General features: G+C 31.3%; 2 protein-coding genes across 5 annotated transcripts; one reads left to right on the top strand and one right to left on the bottom strand.

The window, feature by feature from the left end:
* The first annotated feature begins 95 nt into the window (after positions 1 to 95).
* LOC124941299 (inactive poly [ADP-ribose] polymerase RCD1-like) lies at positions 96 to 9,120 on the top strand. 4 transcript variants are annotated; one of them, XM_047481602.1, is made up of 7 exons: positions 96 to 291; positions 1,110 to 2,358; positions 3,297 to 3,538; positions 3,924 to 3,991; positions 5,229 to 5,375; positions 5,473 to 5,568; positions 8,806 to 9,120. In XM_047481602.1, the coding sequence occupies exons 2-7, from the start codon at positions 1,283 to 1,285 to the stop codon at positions 8,896 to 8,898; spliced, it is 1,722 nt and encodes a 573-aa protein (XP_047337558.1). In that variant the 5' UTR covers positions 96 to 291; positions 1,110 to 1,282; the 3' UTR covers positions 8,899 to 9,120. The 4 variants fall into 4 exon arrangements, with proteins under 4 accessions (XP_047337558.1, XP_047337557.1, XP_047337556.1 ...); XM_047481601.1 differs by having other exon boundaries at positions 5,226 to 5,375; XM_047481600.1 differs by having other exon boundaries at positions 97 to 251; positions 5,211 to 5,375.
* Positions 9,121 to 16,543: 7,423 nt separating this feature from the next.
* On the bottom strand, positions 16,544 to 21,110 carry LOC124942844 (probable transcription factor KAN2). Its single transcript, XM_047483413.1, has 6 exons — positions 20,227 to 21,110; positions 20,075 to 20,151; positions 19,369 to 19,414; positions 19,107 to 19,281; positions 17,695 to 17,746; positions 16,544 to 17,159 (listed from the first exon to the last, which is right to left on the bottom strand). Exons 1-6 carry the CDS (start codon positions 20,819 to 20,821, stop codon positions 17,034 to 17,036), a joined length of 1,071 nt encoding a protein of 356 aa, XP_047339369.1. The 5' UTR covers positions 20,822 to 21,110; the 3' UTR covers positions 16,544 to 17,033.
* Positions 21,111 to 22,053: the final 943 nt, after the last annotated feature.

Below are 22,053 nucleotides of genomic sequence, written 5' to 3'. Positions count from 1 at the left end.
TAAAAAAAAGACAATTTAAAAATAGAGAAAATAAAAATGGAACATCAGCATCATGCAATTATTCACACCCATGACCTTCCTTAAGTCGGTCCAAATTGAATGGCTTCGGATGATTACTTGAGCAAGGCCGACTTAGGGTTTGAATTCCACCAACAGAAAAAGGAAGAAAAGATCGAGAAAGAAGAATCCGTCGACTTCTCTTTGTTCTCTCTATCTTCTTCGCTTGGTCAAGTTAATCGGGATTTATATACGTATATCTATCCTTACACAAATTCTATCTTCAATTTCTTTGTATGTTTTCCAACTCAATCACTAAAATCCCATCTTTTATTAGATCTTATCTGTTTTCTTTTCAATTTTCTGGATTTTTTCGTGTTTGCTTCTGTTTTTTTAACACGATCGGTACTGATCTTGTGAATCATATTAGGTATTTCATATTATCTGCTAATTTCATGCTGTATTCATCAGATCCCATGAGTTTTTTCGATGGATTAATGTTTGTTTGTAATTGAAGTTTATATTTTGCTTGTACTTGAATCTGGTTGTTTGAAGATCTAGGGCTTGTTTGTTTGGATAAAATTCATAATCATCTTATAAAATTACTTCTAATCACACAAACCATCATTTCATATAACTCCAATAAGGTATACTTTACACTTAGTGGTGTCACAGAGAACTCAATACTTATTGCAAATATTTGAACCCATATGAATGGGAAAATCTTTCTGTGATGAACTTCTCTTTTCTTTGGTTGCTCCGATCATATTTCAGTAAGATATTAAATCTGAGGGATGTGACTTTTATGATTGGATTCAAGTTTTCTTTTGTAGATAAAATTAACTACTAGACATTCAATTGTTGTTTACTGTTGAATCAAATGGAGAATTTGTGGAGGAGACGGGTTTTACACTTGTGTCATCTTATGAATTTGCAAAAAATCTTAAGTTCTTTATTTGTTAGTTTCCTTGTCGGGTTGTCTTTATTACATGGGAGAATATGGTTTCTATTTAAGGAAGCCATTAGGTTTCTTGTCTTGCTATATGAATTTATCTGTTGATATCTGTTTGTAAGTTGTGAAGTCACTAAGAGGGGTTCTCTTTTTTTTTCAGGTTAATTTCCTGACTTACGTAAAAAGTAACAAATTTCTCATGTTGGGAAGTATCAAAAAAATGTCTTGCTTTTTCTTATGAGGCATAACCAGGACTAATTGCGTTCTACTTCTATTGCAATTTTGTGCTATTGACTTTGTATCCGTGTTCAAGAATCGATACTTTTGGAAAAAATGGAATCCGAATCCGCAAAGGTGTTGGGTAATGGCTATCAGGTTGTGGTTGGCATGAACAGACGGAGCTCAGTCCGAAATGACAATGAACCGACTGGTGTCAACTCCAAGTTACCTTGCCGTATTTCATTAAACCCGTCAACTAGGAAGATTACTAAGAGAGTGAACTTGGGTGCACTCAGTGGTCTGTATGGTGATAAAGCTGCTCGTGTGAGATCTGCGTATAAGTGTTATTCAAGTTTTACGAATAGTGGAGTTCCACAGCGGCTGATGTACTATCAGAACGGTGAATGGAGTGATTTTCCTTGTGATGTTGTGAATATAGTTAAAAAAGATCTCTGGATGAATAAAGCGACCAGTCAAGTGGAGTTTAATGATAATCTATTTGTTCTAGATTTTGTGCATATGATGCTTTTGAACCTGAAGACCGGCCTAGGGCAATCTATTGCCTGGATTGATGAAGCGGGTCAATGCTTCTTCCCAGAGACCTTTGTTGATGATGAAGCTGCTGATCATAATGATCAATCTGGATTGCCTCATCAGTACCATCTTCAACTGGAAATTGAAGTGGATGGATTAGATTGCCAGAAGTTGAACGAATACACTGATGAGTCAAATGATGTGGTAAGAACATCTGATGTCGGCACCTATAATGTAGAAGTTGAGGTGAATTGTGTAACACCTGATCAAAACGTTTCTGGGGACGCTGTAGAAACTAACGAAGTTGTGAAATATTTTGTGAATGACATTAGTTCTGATTCTAGAAATCTTGATTCTGATACTATAAGTAAAATGTTTTTCAATAGTTTGGGCTCATCTGTAAAGGCAGAGATCCTCGAAATTTATCGCAGTTCTGGTGCTTCAGCAGATGCTCGTCTGGAGCTATTCCAAAAGCAACTTGAGATCACCAAAAAGTACCGTGGTGATGCAAATGTTCAATATGCTTGGCTTCCGTTGCCGAAAGCTGCAGTTTCCAGTATCATGAAGTATGGGGTTGGGTATCAAGCCATGCCAAAAACTAAGCCCACATTTGGTGTTGGTGTTTATCTGACACCGTTAAACTTAGTTGCTACTGGGTTAGTATTTCTTGTCCACTTCGCAAACATTATTCGTCTTTTCCTAGTAGAGTATGCATAATATACTCACCATTCATCACCCATTGAAATAGATGGGATCACCTCTTAGATCCATCCAAAAAGGGGCACAATCTTCTTGTTTTCTGTTCCTCTGATGGTTCGTTGCCACTAGCTAACACAAGTTTATAACTAGTGAAATTTCTTTTTATGACAAGTTAACAAGTTTAAGAATATTCATCACCCATTGAAATAGATGGAATCAACCACTTAACCTCCATCTAGAAAGGAGCATGATCTTCTCGTTTTTTCTGTTTCCTCCTTTTGCATATTAACATTGGAGTTTGCTGAAGATGGTAGGCCAGTAACTTGTGATGTTTACTGTGGACTTTCTATGGCCTGTGTTAATAATTTGCAGTTAGCATACACATGAGATAAATGGAGGTTAGAGATAGTGTTATAAATAGACCTCATTAATAAAATGTGAATCTCTCTCCCCCATTCTTTCCAAGCTATTCTAGCATTTTGTCCCTTTTATTCAATGCTTGAATTTTTCGTTGTCTCCCCTCCAAGTGACACTTGTATCGTTTCTTCATTTTCTCATTGACAATGATACTTCTACCAGTATAAAAAACTATTTTTAATATAAACTTATCAGGAGTTTTCCATTTTAATTCTTATCTTGCACAATTTTTTTTTTTTTTACATTTGAACTCTGATGGGAAGTATAATTGCCACAAAAATAAGATGTAGAGATGTATGTATGCATGCCTACACAATATGCATATATACATAAAATTCATATATCTTACTGCTAACAGATTCCAGACCCAGGATTATATATAGTTTCATCTGTATATAGCAATAGTTAATTGTCAAACTTTTACTGGCCTGGGTCTAATTTCCTTTCATTGTCTGTTCTTTTTATTCCTAATTTGCAGTGTAAATTATTGTGATGTTGACGAAAATGGGGTGCGACACATGGTATTCTGTCGAGTAATAATGGGGAACACGGAAGTTCTTCATCCAGGATCCAATCAGTTCCATCCAAGTAGTGAAGAGTATGATAATGGCGTGGATGATCTTCACTGTCCAAGTCATTATATAGTGTGGAATATGAATATGAACACTCATATTTACCCAGAATTTGTGGTCAATTTCAAGGTGTCTTCTGATGATGCAGGTGACATTACCTGTTATATTTTCCAGTTAGACACTGTTTTATTTTGAACTATAAGCTTGATGTCTGCAATATATATTTTCCATCTGGTTGATTTTTCGGTCTTACTGACAAACTTGGATTGTCTGAGACAAGTCAGATGCTCTCAGCTGTCCAGGCTCATATAAACAATGGATTGCGATATGAAAAGTGCAAAGCTTCTAAGCTGTGAAGCAATGTTGCGTTCAATCATTCATGGTTTCTCCTTTGTGGGGCTAATGATCTTAATTGTTTTGAAAATAGTGCCTTCTATCTTTCAGAATTGGGAGAGGATGTATCCTTTTCATCATTGCTTTCTCTAGATCAAATATCTGTAATATATTTAGCAGTAGCTTCTTTCTATTTGCAGGATTTCTTGCTGCAAATGAAAGTAGGCTTGATAACTCAGGAATCACTACTTGTTCTCAGGGAGTGCAGGTTAGTCACAATTAGATTCATGGAGAGCTGCATTAGTCACTGTGTGTGATGCTTTTGATTTCCTTGACCTGATTGTTCTTTGTAGTCTTTTGGACTCTTATATATGGGACTAATATGCGATATGAGCACATGTGGTGATAGATTTCATTGACCCCATTTGAAAACACCTTTTATTTTTGTTTCTGGATATCCAGATGAGAAATAACCAATAAATTTCTGAATATGTTCAGTTATTATGAACAAACACATAAATCATGAATGTTAGTGACCTTGAAGTTCTTACATTCTGAGTCCATGTTGTACACTGCTTCCAATATCTTTCCTCTTGACCACTTTTTTCAGCATCTGTAATGGGTTTATGTTGCTCTACCTATTCATTATTATGTGATTATTTTTGTTCATATTCATAGAATGAATTAGATGATTAGTTGATTCAATCAAATGATTTTCATTCAAAATTAGTTTACTATAAGTATCGGTTGATGTATGAATTCATGACATCTTGATTACTACAAACTTTGACATAAGAAAAAGTAATAATTTAATATTTGTTATCTCAAATTTAATCTAAATCTGATTAGGAAGAGTTTACTGTTTGTTATTGAGCTGCAATAATACACATTTTGTCGCAGCTCGAAGCATGAGATTAAGCTAAATAGAATATACAAATGCTCATTCTGATCGAACCTTGTGGGTGATTTGTGTTTATCTGCTGTGCCCAACCTATTATTGTTTATGCCCAGACAAAATTTTGGGGTTCAACATGAGAACCCAAAATTTAATATTCATGTATTAAAATTCATACTTAATTTTAACCAGAAAGTGCCTAAATAAAGAAACAATTTTCTGAATTCTTTATCTTGTACTTCTAATTTGTAATTCTCACTCTCCACTCTCAAATTATGAGTTCTATTTGTTCTTTTATCATGTTTTGCCTTCATGTATCTTTGAGTAATCTAAGAAGCAGTAGTGCCAATAGAGCTCTTAGTTGAGCTAAACTTGCAGCTTTCAATTAACAACATCTTTATTTATTATTTATGGTGGTTGAAGCATATTTTTTTTCATGCTTGATCATCTACTCACTTCTATTGACTTGGATACTCTAATTGACAATTACTTGTTATTCAAACTGCAATAGCACCTGTTGCCTTGTTGTTCTAATTAAATTTACAAGGTACGACCTTTCTCCCCCTGAAGAATTGACATACACTTATTATAGGCGAATAACCGCGAGCAGGTCTTGAAGGAGAGATTTCAAGCTTCAACTGGCAGAAGGACCCCAAAATCTCCCTGGATGCCTTTTACTCTTCTATTTCATGAAATTGAAAACAAAGTACCTCCCAATGACATGAAATTAGTTAAAGACAATTACCAGTTGTTTCTGGTATGTTATCTATATGATGTTCTTTTTTGCTCATTGTCTTCATGAAAAGGTTGTACTTATCTTATTCCTGCAATCTCTTTCCACGCCAACATTGTAGATGAAAAAGATAAGTCGTGATGACTTTGTCAAAGGGCTGAGATTGACATTTGGTGATTCTCTTTTAAGGTCTACAATAACAAACCTTCAATATAAGGTATGGATTTGTAGCTATTTTTGTGCATGTTTTCATCTTTCTAGTGCTTGTATATCTCATCTAGGGGTGAGCATTAGTTAATATCCTTTTAAAAAGAAATAAAAAATACCCCAACCCAATTTACTCAAAATTTAAATTGGGTTGGTATACCCATTTACCTAAATTAAGGATGTATTTGATGTATTCACTTATTCAATCAATTTTATTTTTAAATCAAAATAAATTTACTTTTTCATTTTGGAGAAAACTACTAACCTTCTATTAATAATAAAAAAAGAGAGATAAAATGACGAACTTGAAAGCTAAACAGGCTTTGCCTCTAACATAGCAAAAACTAAACAAAAATTAAACTACCAACTTTTTATTAATAATCCAAAAAAAGAGATAAAATGACAAACTTGAAATGGAGAGCTAAACAGGCTTTGCCTCCAACATGGCAAAAACTAAACAAAAATTCAACTACAATTCAAACTAAAGTTTAACACAACACTAAACAACGCATCCATTTTTTTATCTTCTCATGTATTCAGTATTCTTCATGACTTTCTCACTATCAATGCTCCACTCTTTGCAAAAGAGCTAATTCTGAAACGGATTTGGGACCCTCCTCCATATAGCAGTAAGGCAGCAAGGGTCGGTCCACTAAGGTTGACATCTCTCCAAACATCTTCATTTCTACTAATTTTTGAAAAGACTCTAGAATTCCTTTCTCTCCAAATTTCATTGAGCATGACTACAAAAAATCACTGGAAGATGTTTGAAGAGAAACAATCCTCTTTAGTGTAGTACTGTAGTTAGTAATCTATTTCTTCATGCTCAAGTGGAAAGAGTCTTTGCCTAAAAAACAAATGTCACGAGTTCGATTCCCATTTAAAACACCTTAAATTGAAGGGGTCATGTTATCTTCCTAAATTAAAATATATATTCTTTCATCCCATGCCACTTCCTTGGAACATTAGGAATCATCATGCACTTGTCCACCTTTTACCAAATAGAGTAAGAGAATAGGCACACACAAGATATGATACACAATTCAATCTCAATCATGGAAATAAAGACACTAGACATTATCAATGTGCACAAATTTACTTAACTTGTCATATTCTGTTAATTCTTAAAATGTCAGCCATGAATTGATATCTTGGGATCACCTTTGTTAACCGCACAACTTTCCACCAAGTAACCTCAACACCTCCGACTCTTTGCAAATCCCACTCCATAAGCATTCTTTCTCAACACTCCAAATGCATTGAAATCCAAACCATCAATCTTATCAATTATTCTTCTTCCTTCTCTAGTGCTCCAAAAGACCTTATTCCACTCTTCATAGTACATTTTAGAAAAGTGATTATACAACAAAAATCCCCTTATGGTTATAATATCTAATAAATTTATATTTCTATATAATAAAGACTTTTTTCTTCCCTTTTTGGTCAAAAAGATATATTTATTAAGAATCATGAAGCTTATTGTACAAAATATTAGCCAATTTAATAGAAATTAAATCTCTACAACAAGCCTTCTTGGCAATAAAGTCTGTTGCCATATGAAAAGTGGATACTAGACCAAAAGTTGGTGCTAGATCCAAAGAGCTTTCAATGTCAGTTTAAAGGGAGTCGATCAGCTCTTTCAGAATATGTATCAAATGCTGTACCGTTTATAAAACGACGTCTTATTAAAAATTATCCTCTCCCGATTTGATTTGACTCGCTCTCTCTCTTCATTACTGTTATTTTTCCGTATTCGTTAGCATGGAGCCGTTAACCAAATGAACCAAACAAAGACTTAAAAGGTAAGAAATCGAGATTTCTTCGTCTTCATTCCAAGTAGGACGACGTAAAAGCAACTGGATTTCTTCGTCTTCATTCCAGGTAAGACTTGTATAGACGAAGACTAAGAAATCCTCGCTTTTAAGTCTTACCTTTTAAGAACGAAGACGAGATTTCTTACTTTTTTAAGTCTTTGTCTGGTTGATTCTGCTAACAAAGACGGAGAAATAACAGTAACGGAGAGAGAGAGTCAAATCGGGAGAGGATAATTTTTTTAAAACAGATTTTTTAATAAAACGACGTCGTTTTATTAATGGTACAGCATTTGAAACATATTCTGAAAGAGCTGATCCGATTCCGATTAAAGTTGGTGAACAGTCCAACAATCATTTCCTTCCGATTCGGATTAAAGTTGGTGAACAGTCCAACAATCATTTCCTTGTCAACAACATTAACAGAGTCTAACTCAAAATAAACATTCCGCCATTAGGGAAATTAAGCCTATGCAATAACCCATGAGATAGCAAAGCATCCCCAATTATCCGGTTCCAATTTATCAGTAGCAATTGCCCAAATTCATCACTATCAATCATAGAAACAACAGCTCGCTTAGTATCCGAATTTATGGTGAAATCCGTATTAATCTTAATGAAGGCAATCCCCTTGGACTCATATTGCCAATCCCCTTGGACACATATTCATGTCAAATTAGTTTATTAAGAAAAAAATTTAATCACATTAATTGTGCATTTGGTATCCATCATCACTTCCTTAAATTCTTTACATGCTTCATTAACTAAGAATTCTTATAAACAATTACTTTGCTACAGATAAATTTTTACATTGATAGAGAATTTTTAACTAGATTGAGGTCATACATTTACTAATAGATAAACAATAGTTAAATTATATAATTCTTTTTTTTCTAATTTAGGAAGCTACTACGACTCCACTTCAACTTAATGCGTTTTTAGTTGGAATGAACTCATGACATCCGGTTTAATGGTTATAGATTATAGTGTCGGTTGTACTTCATAAAATTTAAATTTTAATCTGTATTAAAGCGAAGTAGGCTAAAAATATTACTTCAAATTAATTCATATGTTACAAATATAAATTAATATAATGTAATAATTTTTATTATTAAGAAAAGAGTTTGGGCTGAACATGTAACCTTGGGCCTTCAGATGTCTATCTCCCCACTAGGACATCCTAACATGTAGTGTTCCAGTTAGTTCAAGTAAACATCTTATTTGACTAATTTTCCAAAACCCAATCTTTATGGAGAGCTCTTTCAATACATGCTTTGATTACTTAATATTATTTCTAAAAAAAGTAAGAACTTACAATTTATTACTTGTTTTCTCGGGTTATATATATAACCATTTGAATTGAATTAAGAACAATGCAGATGAAGTATACAAATTTGTGTTTCATCAAGATATGTTTGGTGTGTCTTATTCTACAGGTAACTGGAAATTCAAAGAATGAAGTATCAGGTGAAGTAGTAGCAATAGCAGCAGTTAAAGAAGAAGGAGCTGGGAGTTCAAACAGCCTCTAGAATTGAGAATTACCTAGAATCAACAACAATGTGTGAATATTTAGAGGAAGTTTTAATTGCTTTTGAATTCTCTCTATCGTTTCGACTTTGTTTTCAAGATTTCAGCACCTTTTTAAGACCCTCCATTTGAACAAACTTAAGTAGTGTTATTTTGTTGTTGTTGGAATTCCTTCTTTTGCACATCTTCTCAACTCCAAATTAATTAGCTTTGCATTTTCTCAATATTAGGCCACCCCCACTCACCCCCTATAAAGGTTTATTACATCATATCCATATATTATCAATGAAATTATATGTGGGTCAAAACCCAAATCCCAAATCCTCATTTACTTTACAGGGTACTAAATACATTGGCCTACTATGATATGCATATAACAACACTTGATCAAATTGACCATTCTTGCACTTGATCAAATTCAATTCAATTCATGGATGGATGGATGGATGATGTTAATGAATGGAAATGGAGTAAAAGATAGATAGAATGAGAGGTCCATTAATTAGAAGGAAAGAAACATAGAATAAGATAAAAAGAAAGAGAGCCCGTCTTGAATGCCGGGCAGACAAAGACATGACATGGGTTGTTTTTATTAAGGAAGATAAGTAAGGTCATTTTCTCAATAGCTGCTTCTTCTTCTTCCTTTTTCCTTTTTCTGTGTAGAGAAATTAAAAAGAAAGAAAAGCTGCTGATGCATGAAGATGAGACGATGAAGCGATGACACATGACACGGCAGAGATTTTTGCAGAAATCATGCAGCAGTGACAGTACGTACTATTACTACTACTATTACTATTGTCGTCGTCCGTCCGTCCATCGTCAGAATCATCGATGTGTCTGTCTCTATGTCTGCATGTCTGTCTCTATGTCTGTCAATCATAAAGCAATGGATTACAAAATCATTTCATTCCCCCCCCCCCCCCTCCCCCCCTTCCTTAGGGCCCTTCACGGGCAAATGCTAAAGCTTTCGTCTTTTTCAAACCATATTTTACTCAGATCTATTCATTATTATATTACTTCTTTCTCTCTCTCTCTTTTCTCAAATTCATCCATCAAATTATTTACTTTTTATTTCATTAAACTAAGACAATTTTTAGTCATTTTAATCCAAAACTATGAAAATTATGGGTTAGACTAGTATTTGGAGTTTGTTTGTGAATATAATTGAGATTTATACATATTTGAGTTATCTCGATTATTTTCTTGAGACTATCTAGTTGTAGAGAAATTGTTCAACTTTTAATGAGTGTAGTAGTTCAGTCAATGGTAGATGAAATAGGTCGGAGAGTTATTCATTCTTCTTAAAATCTATGAGCTCGGTAATATATTTAGTAACGTGTTTTTATTCTTGTTAATGTAATGTTTTTGTCGTAAAAACGTTTTTAATATATATTAACTATTTAAAAAAACAAAAAAAATATATATAAATGAAAAGAAGTATTAAAATTAATCCCAAATGACAATAATACCAAATGGCTCCAAATATAAAGGCAAAAACATCACTGTTGGAAAGGAGAAAATGGTATTTATTTCAGTCCCGCGAGAATCTCGCCTTCTTTTACGTTTGAGATAAATTAAAGTTAATTAACTATCATTCTTATTTTTCTTTTTATTTCTCTCTCTTATAATGAAAGTCTATTTTGTCCCTATGTTGGACTTATAGGTAAATTCACTTTCCATATTATTATTTATTTTAATTTTTACAACAAATTTTCACCCTCCTCCATATTAATAAAGGCTAGTCTCTTTTTATATTAGTATATTATTACAAGACATTTTCATCAAGGACATATGTTTAAACTTCAATTCTTAAGTGTGCACTAGCTATGAGTTATCTTACAAAAAAAAATATAATTTTAAAACATAATAATAATGAAGAATTCATAATGAATGGATGGTTTTACTTTGTGGGTTTATCTTAGATTTAATTAAAAAATTGTTTAAAAATGAAAAAAAAAAGCGAAAATTGAATGTTTATGATATGAAATAAAATAAAAATGCTTTTTAGAAACAAGGGTGGGGTTTCTTTTCTTCCTTTTAGAAAAGCCAAAAGCTAACAACACTACTTTTCCTTTAATGCAATATTGGCAGAAATTGGTGGAACCCATTTCATTTAATTTTCACAGCTTTTTTCATGCTACGTTCCTCGACCTGTTCAACATCACTCTCTTTCCTCTTGACCATATGTTTATTTAAGTCTAGCTATATATATATATATATATAGTTAGCTTTTAAATTACATTTATTATTATTATTTTTTGGGGAAAGAAAGAAAAATTCATTACTAACAACACAATATATCTATATATATGGTTGCATGTTAATTGTGATCATTAATATTAGTTAATAATAAAATTGAATGAGAAGAAGATAATTTCTCTCTATTCAAAGTTGTAACTATATTTTGATAATATATCCTATGTTTCTTGGGATATGGAAAAAGTCTTTTGATTGACAAAGATGTCAAGACAAATTAAAGTAATGGATCTTCCAAATGTTTTCATTATCTTAGAATATAATAAACTAGTTTGATTTAGCTTATAATTGTAAATATATTGTGATTGCGTAATAAGTTGTTAATGTAGTTTAAACAAAGGGTAAGTTATTGCGAATAAATAAAATCAAATGTATATGAATACATAGGACAATCTTTATGCGTATATAGGCTAATAGTCAATGCGACAAAGTTTTATCTAAAAAATAAACATTGATTTAAATTTTACTATAAAAAAAGAGTTCTTATTGAAAGTTGGTATATATTTGAGTGATGAAAAATCATTTGTTCAAACAATATCATAAACTTTACAATGAATAATATTAGAAACTTTCATATTTTCTCACAAAATTATGCTTAAAATGAATTCCAAAATGAAACAAAACCCAGATGAAAAGTAAAGTGGGTAGCAGTAACAAAATATGAAAAAGTTGAAAATGACAGAATTTTTCAACAGTGGTAATTAATTTCTGGGATGGGAATGAAAACAAGAAAAAATAAAAAAATAAATAAAAAACAGCAATCTGATGGCCAGCAGGGTGTTGTCCTGTCTAACCCACGTGACAGGATGGTGACACGTGTTTACGCTCGTGGGTCGAGATTGAATGATAATGTAATGATGGTTAAATAATTTGACATTCTTTGGGTCTGCCCTTCCTAAGGGTCCCACTCACCTTCCCTACAGTCCCTTTCTATATTTTTAATATTATTTTATTATCTGTACTATTTCATTCATAAATATATAATTTTGTTAAAATTTAAAATTCAATAATATATATTTTTGAATTATATTTTGATCAACCAGTTAAATGAGCCCTTATTATTTATCAAACAAATATAGGTCTCGTTTGGATTAAGGTTATTTAAATAACTCATATATAGTTAGTCAACTAAATAATTGTGTAATAAATTATATTATAAAATAGATTACAGTCATTATAAGCCCAGTTATAATATAAGAAACCTTACAAGGCCCAAATCATGTTCCTAACCTATATTTTTTTTTTTTATAATTAATGTCATTGTTAAATTATTTATATATATGTAAGATAATTATATAATAGTTTATTGCCTTTATTTAGTTTAAACTGTCAAAAAATTGTATGAAATTTTTTAATAGTCTCTATGCATTTGATTGACAATAAGTAGTTTAAGCATTTTTTGTAGTTTTTGTAAACTTTAGATTGTTGTTACTGATATGATATATAATCGTTAAATTTTCAATGATCGTAGTCATCTAATGCGTATAATTTATAATGCTATTAGTATGACGTTTTCTGAGATCCGTTTCGAAAAGATAGTAGAGTCGGTCGGAGAGTTAATAGTTATTTTTAAGGATTTACGAGCTCGATAACTTATTAATAACATTTTTTTATAAAACAAAATTTCATTATTCTTATTATTCATGGTGTAATATTCAAACAAAATCATTAATTAAAGAATAGGTCATGACAAACTTGATTGATTTAAGACTAACTTGGATTTGTTAACTTATTGCGGTAAGTCATATTGAGATCTACCCTTAGTCATGTAGTAACTAGTTCAATTATTGTATATTTTTTTCCTATCTTTCGACTCATGATTTAATAAATTCTCAATCTTATCGATGTTGGAATCAATTTTTTCTCATTATTGTCATAAAGAGACCTTTCTCTTTTATCTCCATCCTGCTTTCATCATCCATGTGTGGGATGGAGAGATTATTCATGACATATGTTTTTCACTATGTTTGGGCGCCATAATCATGCATCTCAACAAGTGGATTCTCGTTTTGTTTTTTATTTTTTCAAATCCGTGAAGAATCTATATATATTGCGAAACTAGCTGTTACATTGATCGGTACAACAATTTATTTGAACCATCAAGCAGAAGAAACCTCGACTAATTTAACCAAAGTATTTTATTTCATCATGAATAAATGAAAATTTTCTACCCTTTCAAAAACTTTGAACCACTTTGAAAATACCATAAATCTTAAGGACCCGTTTAAAATTTATCCAGTGATATAACATTTATGTCCAATTTAGAATACCTCTTCAATTTTTAGGTCCCGTCAATATAACACATGTGAATCACTACGATAAAAGAAAACTCCATCATTTGCCCATCATACTCAATCCTAACTCAAAGTACAAATATCAAAATCCGATAAGGGAAACTGCGAATATCTTTGCGGTCCACTTTAATTTGTTCCATGGCAAAGTAGTGACATTGTACTCATCAACTAAAAGCGTTATAAGAATAGTAAAAATGAAGGCCCCCTCTTTATCTATCCTCTTGTCCTCTAGTTTGCCAAATCCATCAATGGTCATTCTGTATCAAAAAATTTGATGAGGGATGGCTTCAATGGGGCACTGAATCATGCATGAATGTAGAAAAAAGTATGCCATCATTGTACAACTAAAGCTTTTTGGACCATTTTATGTTAATTTGAAGAGACAGATAGAAAAAAGAGAAAGAGATGGAGGAATAATCAACTTTCATAAAAGGTTTTATGTGGTGTTACTTTTGTCTTACACTTATGGACTAGCATATATTTATATACATAAAAGCTGTAATTAATTCTTTGTTCTATAAAGTTTATCCTAACATTTTTAATTACATTTGAATCTTAACCATTACCATAACTCAAATCTACGTAAAACGTTTTAAGTCGAAGAAGATCGTAATAATGAGATTGGTGGTTTTAAAAAAGTTCTATTTTTGTTATATGTAAAGATGAAAACACAAATATTGAGCTCCACCCATAAAAACCTACTTTTGTAATTGAAAGTGAAAGCATTTGTTTAAAAAAAAAACCCATAAATTTTCTTAAATTTCGTGCACACATTAGACAGCAATGCATTAAATACTAAAGGCAAATGTAAGCTAGGTAGGAACAGAAAAAAGGACAGTCATCTACCATTCAAAAGTAGTCAACAACAAGTCTGGGGGCATTTATGTAATTTTAACTATGTAAGTAACCTTGCATTGTGCAATAATAGTAATGATGCATTAATTTTCTATTCTAGATCACATTGATAATTAACCTTCACTCATGTTCTACTTATATATGTTTTGATTTGATGTTGAAATCTATGATTTATTAATGTTTATATGTATGTGAGACTTATAATATGGACTATTTTACCCTTTAATATATATAATGTTAATTTTCTTAGTTTATATACCCATCAAATATGGTTATTTAAAAGGACAAAACTAATAAATGTTTTAAAAAAAGGTATTAATTTGGGAATATATACCTTTCTCTCATTTCAAGAATAAATGGTTAAGCAAAGTAAAATTTTATTTTATTTTTTTAAAATATAAAGTATAGCATTTGAAAAAAGATTGTATGATGCTATATATCTTTTGTTATTCCCTTTTTTCTTAACATCTTTTGTTCTCTTTCCAAAGTTGATGTTAGCACAATTCATTTCTTCTCCTTTTGCTAGGGAAGAGTACTACTACTATAAAGCATGTGATATTGCCAAAAGCAATGAATGGAGATATCATCATCTTCACTTCTTTGGTAAATAGTACAACTTTTATCATCCAAAATATAATAAAAGTAACCAAGAATCACTTCATCATCACACTTTAACATTTAGTATTTGTTTCCAAGAAAAAATATAGCAATACCATTTATAAAGTTATCTCTACAAACATTAATTATCTTCTTAGTTTTGATCATCTTCTTGTATTTATGATTTGGTTGATTAATTTGTGACAAATTATATTTAACTAATTTAGTTTTTCTCCCATACTTGAGTATGAAGTTTTTTCACTAAAATATCAATTTCAATTCGTACTATTTGTCTAAAATCAATAATCATCTAGGTAATATATCTTAACAAACACACAATCTTGATTTTAGACAACTCACAAAAATATGTCATCGTCTCTACATAAATAACACCATAAATTTCAACTAAAATATACTAATATATTAAAAAAAACACTCAACAAAAACGATTCAAAGTCGTTTAGTCTTGTCCAATCAAAGATCAATGACTAAATTTTCATTTGTAATTTGAATTCCCTACCAAAAGTGGTGTTTTATTGACAACGATACTTTATACCGCTCATAGTTATGGAATGTGCAATGCCTTAGGAAGAGAAAACTATATAGACAAATATCAACTAAATCTCATAAAACCAATATATCTCTAACTACGAGCAAATGAAGTTCAAGTACAACCTTTTGATCTATTTGATATATAACATTAACTTAATAATAATAAATCAATATGAAGAATATTTAAACATTCTTTTCAAATAAATTTAATGGCAAAATAAATATATTTGAGAACAAAATCTCAATATTTTATTTTATATAAGAGATTAAATATTTTTAATTATATCTATTAGGTGTGCGCAAATAAATCAACTAAGTTGAAAAAATCGAGTGAACAAATTCAGATGAAAAGAAAACCGATATTGTTTTAAATGATTTGAATAATGTTCCAAATCGTTAATTAATTAGACACACAATAATTAACTGAGCTAACATCATTGCTATTAATTTTCATATATTTATTTTAAGAACTTTATTTTTATAAATTTTATAAACAAATATATATATATATATATATATATATATATAATATAATAGATAATCCACTAACTTATGATCAACTAAACAACAATATTTAAACTTCATTAACAAAATCATTTTAGTTGAAGGTCAATTATTGAATATCAATTTTTGTATGATCGAATTTGTTTTCAGATCTGATTAAATTATAAAAATTGAATCAAGCCACAAATAACCCTAGTGCCTTATACATATAAAGATCAATATTGCTATACATGGTTTTGTCACATCTTTAAGTGCGAGTTTCCTCCTGTCGTTATTGATCCTCTATTTAAAAGGAAAATATTGTCATGATAAATAGGCATAATAACAATGGATTTTCTCCACATTAAACACGATCAATTTTTACGCTCATTAGTTAACAAAAACTTGTGGCGATTATATTGAAATAGTTTATCTCTTTGACAATATTCTCCATGGAACCTCTCACTGTGACAGTGATTACCATTGATAGAAATAATAACTAATGTTTCTTTATATACAAGAAAAAAAAAGACCAAATAGACTGCCTTTTAAAAAAAGTTACAAACTTGTATAGATAAAAACAAATGTCACACATTTGAATACAAACTAGTAATAAAGCATTAGGAATACAAAATTATATCAAAGAGCTCATACTTGGCCAAAAACAAAACAGATCCATAAGAAACTATATATATCATGATCATACACTCAACATGGCCTCCAAAATTGTGACAGAATTAATTTGAGTTCTAATATATATATATAAATAGACATAGTATTAGCCATTAGGTCAGATGAAATGCCTTAGCAATCAAGTTGTAATAATTCTAAGGCTCATGCATACATGGTTGCTAGCTTTTTCTCAGCCATCCTTTTTTCCTTTTGTTGCTTTCTTGTCTTTCTTTGCTTCCCCTTTATCCTTCTTTTTAACCACTTCTTTTCCCTTTTTTTCTCAATCTATCTTCATGTAGAAAATAGCTTTAATTATGATCTTTCTCTAGTTTCCCCATGCCCAAATTAAGGGGCACCTGATCATAATTCTCTTCGCCATCTAGCAATACATGTTAAAATTCCTTGCAAGTTTGAGGGATGGTTATATATTAGTGTGGAATGGCCAAAGTGAATTCAAGATTAGGCTTCTTTTGGCTCGTCGACTCCGAGTTAATGTTGCATGAACTCCCATCAGACATTCTCTCGTTGCTCAAGCAGTTTCCATCGACATCTTTCTGATTAACCAAAATATCAAAACAAAGCATTAGTACTAAGTGAAGAAGTTAAAATGTCAATATAAGAAATAATCCTTAATTGTTTTCTATATCCATCTATACTCCCTTTTCCTTCTTTGATCTCATGGATGACTCTAATATATATGGTGGGTCAGTTTGAAGTCTCTTGATTCAAGGTATTGATCAATCAAGTGGGGGATAACTATATAATAAAGAAGCGACTAAGTGAACTTTGGTTGACCATGATACATTTTTTTTAATGAAAAAGATGTTTTGTTAGCAAAATTTAATTGAAATCTTCTTTGCTTAGCTAATAAGTGTCTATTAGGCATTTGAATTAGAACATGATTACCCATATAACTTTCTCAAAGCCCCTTGTCCCCACTTTTGTTCACTTTACATTTATGAAAAACATGTAAAAAGCGATATATTCCTTCTTTTTTCATGGGTGGAGAATGAAATCAATCTAACAATTCAAAATTACCATTGTAAATGTATTCGAAAAGTAGAATGGACCGGGAATTAAGTAATGTACCTCATGAGATGGTATATTAGGAGAAGATTTGTCATGCAGCCATGTTTCCATGCTACAAAGCAAACAAAACAAAGTAAGGAGAATATTTACCATTAGTGGAAGCCATGCAGAAATGAGAGAGTAGAGTATGTGTGTGAGAGAAAAATAAAGTAACAAAAAGATCTCAAAAGAGAAGAAGAAAAAGAGAGAAAGGAGAAATAAAAGCAAGCCATCTTTTATTCACTATCTTATATATACTCCCCTATCTTACCTCACTTACCCTACTTTTTGCATTATATGTACAACCCTTTGAATAAAGTTGAACACCCATGTGATAGCCCATTCTTTATTCACTCACACAAACACACAAAGTTGAAATAATTTGAAAAATCACATCATCAATTCCTAAAACACCAACATAAACCCTAGATACCCACCTCACCCAAAGTCAAGAAATCAATAGGACCTACACTATTAATCTCACCGGTCAATGCTAAATCAAACGAGCCCTAGGAGAAAACTTCAAAGGGAACATAGCTTTGGTGCCAATTTTTCAACAATTGGGTCCATCATGAGACATATAGGCAAAGCTTTGGAACTAAGTCTCCTAATTTGTAGGACCAAATTTATTATTTGACCCCACAAAATCCCTAGGAAAGAGATGCTCTTTGTTTAGGTTATTGATAATAGGATAATGAAAATGAATGGGAAGTATGCTAGCTGTGGAATAATTTGACAAAGGAGCATAGCAAAGTTGAGAACTAAATAGTAACTTGAAAAAATCAGCCAAATCTCATCATTTTACTTTCTTTTTATGATATGTTGGAGAAAATAAATAGTGTATAAATCTTTTTTCACTATCAAGACATATTATATCCAATTTTTTTTTTTTTTTAAAACAATTCTTTACAATATGCTAGAAAGCTGTAAATATAAGTCCAGGAAATAAAGTTACAAGTGGTACAATATGAAAGGGATAGATGAAAATGTTTCACTTTTATCAATGTATTATTATTGCTTTCTATTTATCTCCTTCTTTATTACTTACACTGAACCCAACTCAATGCAAAGAGTAGCGATGCAGGTGTCTTTGCTAGCTACTTGGTAAATAATTTTTTTTTTTTCAAAAATAATAATTTTTCTAACTTAATTAATGCTTATATACAGATCATGATCCCCAATACCAACCAAATCTGTGGGTTTATTTGGAACAAGATGTTATGATTTAAAAGCAATGGTTTGTTTTCTCAAATACTAAATAAACCCTTTAGAAATGTCTAACTTTGGTAAGTTGAAGCCTAGCTAAAATATGACTTGTTTATGAAAAATCTCATGCTAAATTAAAATGTATAAAGTTTAATTAATCATTAAACCATAATAAAATCACACATAATATGATTATAAGTGTTAATTAAGATTAATCTCGATCTTACCTTGAGGAATTGCTCCAAAGGACATTTTCTTGATGAAAAATTTGTTTGATTCCATGTTGAATTGAAAGTTGTTGATGATGATCATGGTCGGATGTTTTATTCTTCTTCTGAATTTCATTTTCAGTTCCTTCTTCTGAATTAGTATCTCCAGATAACCCATTTTGATCATATAAATCTGATTAATGTTAACAAACCCTAAATTAATTAATCTTCGATATTTAATTAATCGAATAAATTAGCAAGAAATTTTCTAATAACCAACCTGATGAACCGGCTGCTCGGTCTGTTGTTTTAACCGTACGATACATCTGTAATTCAAAATAAAACAAAACAAAACAAAAACAAGATAATATTATAATGGGTACATTATATGATCAATTGCAAGAATAGAATAAAGAAAAGGTTAAAATGTTGCACATTTTACTTATAATGAAGAACTAGGGTTAATATATATAACCATGGTCAACTAACCAGTTCAGATAGAATGGAAGATATCATTGAGAAATGATGATGTCCTGTACTTTCTTGGACTATTTTGCTCTCTCTCTTTCTTTTCTATTTTATTTTTTTTTTCAAATAAGAAATTTTTTTAATTTGTTTGAAAATTAGGATACTGAGTATAAAGCTGTCTCGGCTCGGCTCCATGGCTGGTTTATAATCAATCTCCTTGGGCTTTGTATTTATTTAATTAGTTTTATGACATTCATATGTCTTCTCTTTGTGGGTGGTTGAAATTTCTTTGAATTCTAGACTATCCATATTAGATCTAGTTGAAAAAACTTAAATAATCTATTCTTTAAATCTGGTTTTTCTATAAATTAACAAGACCATTGAGCATAAGAGAGAGAGAGAGAGAGAGTGAGTTTATGTATTAATTAATGACAAATCTATAATAAAAATAGTTTTATGGAATTGAAATAAGTCAGAAAAAGAGATAGAAGAATGAGAATGAGGGTTTAATTAATTACCTGCAAATGAGACTTAACATGGGCCAAGGTAAGGTCTTTAACATCCATTAATTCAAGAACTGATTTGGGTGTTGCTCCTGTGAAATGTAAAGGTGAGATCTTTAACATCCATAAATGTTTATTTTCAAAAAAATTGTTAAAATGAAACATACTATCATGGCCGCCGAGGAGTCCAACAGCATGAACGAAACGGGCATGGAGGGTTGTAGTCCATCGCATCCGTGGTGCCCGCATGCTCCTCCTTGCCGGAAACCTAGTCGACGGAAGAAACCTAGACCGGTTGATTCTTCCCGGAGAAGTGGAGGATGAGAAATTAGTGCAACTTTGAGTGTTGGTTGTGAAAGATGTGTCTGAATTAGGTTGATGATGAGTGAAAGTGTAAGGATGAGGATGATTATGATTATGGTTATGGTAAATTGGGATTCCTTTAATGGGTTTCAAGAATCCATGTTCTTGGTTCAAGACGTTTTGATGATAGAGATGTTGGAATGAAGGGAAGAGATTGTTGGCGGCGGCGGGGGCGGTGACCGGAGCTGTTTGAAATCGGTGGAAGTTATGGAGAGTGTAGTCGGAGGAAGAAGGACGAGGTGGGTTAGAAAGAGAGAAGTTAAAAGGAGCTGTTTTCAAGAATCCTAAATCTATGTCTTCTTGTTCCTTTCTTGAATTCCAGGTTCCTGATGTGGGTTGTTTACTGTTTGGAGGACTGATTTTCAGAGACAAGTCTGGTTGAGCTGGGAATAGTTCCATTCTTGATTCTTGATTCTTTCTCAAACAAAAAAAACCCTCTTCCTTCTTCTTCTTCTTCTTGGTTGGAGCTTTGGGTGTTGGTGTTTAAGGTTAAATTTTGTGTCTTGCTTGGGATGGAGCTTCTTTGAGGAGGGTGTAGTTGCAGAGAAATTTAGGATAATATGTGTGTGTGAGAGAGATAGAGAGAAATAGAGAGAGAAAGAAAGAGATGCAATGACAAGGTATGAAGTGAATGGTTGTTTCTTTTGTGTGAAGTATATGTGAGAAAATGACACTTGATAAGAAGGTTAGAGAGGGTATAATGTCTCGTTTGTTTTTAATTTTTTTTTTAAAATAAGGAGAACTAACATAACACCCTACCATCGTAGTTATATTTTCTAGTTAAAACACTTTCATATAGAATCGAACCCGTAACCTAACTATTGGTCTATTTTAACAAATAAACTAAATTAAACTCAACAAAGCTAATTTATAAGTTTCACGATTAGACATATGTAACATATCAAACACCCTAACGAAATCTACATTATAGAAAAACATCACATATAATTAAGATAGAGAGATCATTAATCAATTATCAATCAAACTAACCTAAGCTAAGCTAGGTTTGATGTTTCTTTTGTGGACGTGGGGGGAGAAAAGATGAAAGAAAGAAAAGTAAGAAATAAAGATAGAAAAAAAAAAGAAAAAAAAAAGTAAAATGAATTTGGGAAAGAGGGAAAGAGAGATGAGGTGATGATTCCCCTTTCTTACTCTTTTCCTTTTCCTCTCCTTGTTTTTGTTTGAGAGAAGAAAAGGTGATTTTAGTGTAAGCTTTTAACGTGTGCATTTGTGCCCCTCAATAATAATCTCCTTTAATTTCAATTTCATTATTACTATACTCTTAATTAATTTTGATTTTCTAACTCATTATACAACTTCAATTTATAATAGTCTTACTTAAAAATAATTGAAAAATATAATGTTGTTGGGGGAATGATTTATCTTTTGTATATGTAGTTAATAAGAAATATATATATTTTTTCAAATAAGTTGATTTCAAGGATTCAAGTATTTCAAAAAAAAAATTATGAGGAGGATGCATAAGAAAACAAATGTAAGTTTCAAGAACATATATATATCTTAACCCACCACTTAGCCTGATTTGATTTTAATTTCTAATTATAGTAATTAAATAAAATTTTAAACTCTTTATTTATCTTCTTTTCAATTTTATTAATTTATAGCAATTA

This window comes from Impatiens glandulifera, chromosome 6, assembly GCF_907164915.1.
Source record: "Impatiens glandulifera chromosome 6, dImpGla2.1, whole genome shotgun sequence".
Taxonomy (NCBI): domain Eukaryota; kingdom Viridiplantae; phylum Streptophyta; class Magnoliopsida; order Ericales; family Balsaminaceae; genus Impatiens; species Impatiens glandulifera.
This window is presented reverse-complemented; position numbering and strand designations above follow the sequence as displayed.

Coding starts and splice junctions, on each gene's coding strand:
- LOC124941299 (XM_047481600.1), top strand. CDS start 1,283: ATGGAATCCGAATCCGCAAAGGTGTTGGGTAATGGCTATCAGGTTGTG. Junction 3,539..3,923: donor GGTGTCTTCTGATGATGCAG/GTGACATTACCT, acceptor TTCTATTTGCAG/GATTTCTTGCTGCAAATGAA. Junction 5,569..8,805: donor TAACAAACCTTCAATATAAG/GTATGGATTTGT, acceptor CTTATTCTACAG/GTAACTGGAAATTCAAAGAA.
- LOC124942844 (XM_047483413.1), bottom strand. CDS start 20,821: ATGGAACTATTCCCAGCTCAACCAGACTTGTCTCTGAAAATCAGTCCT. Junction 20,152..20,226: donor ACTCCTCGGCGGCCATGATA/GTATGTTTCATT, acceptor TACATTTCACAG/GAGCAACACCCAAATCAGTT. Junction 17,747..19,106: donor CTTTGGAGCAATTCCTCAAG/GTAAGATCGAGA, acceptor TTTGCTTTGTAG/CATGGAAACATGGCTGCATG.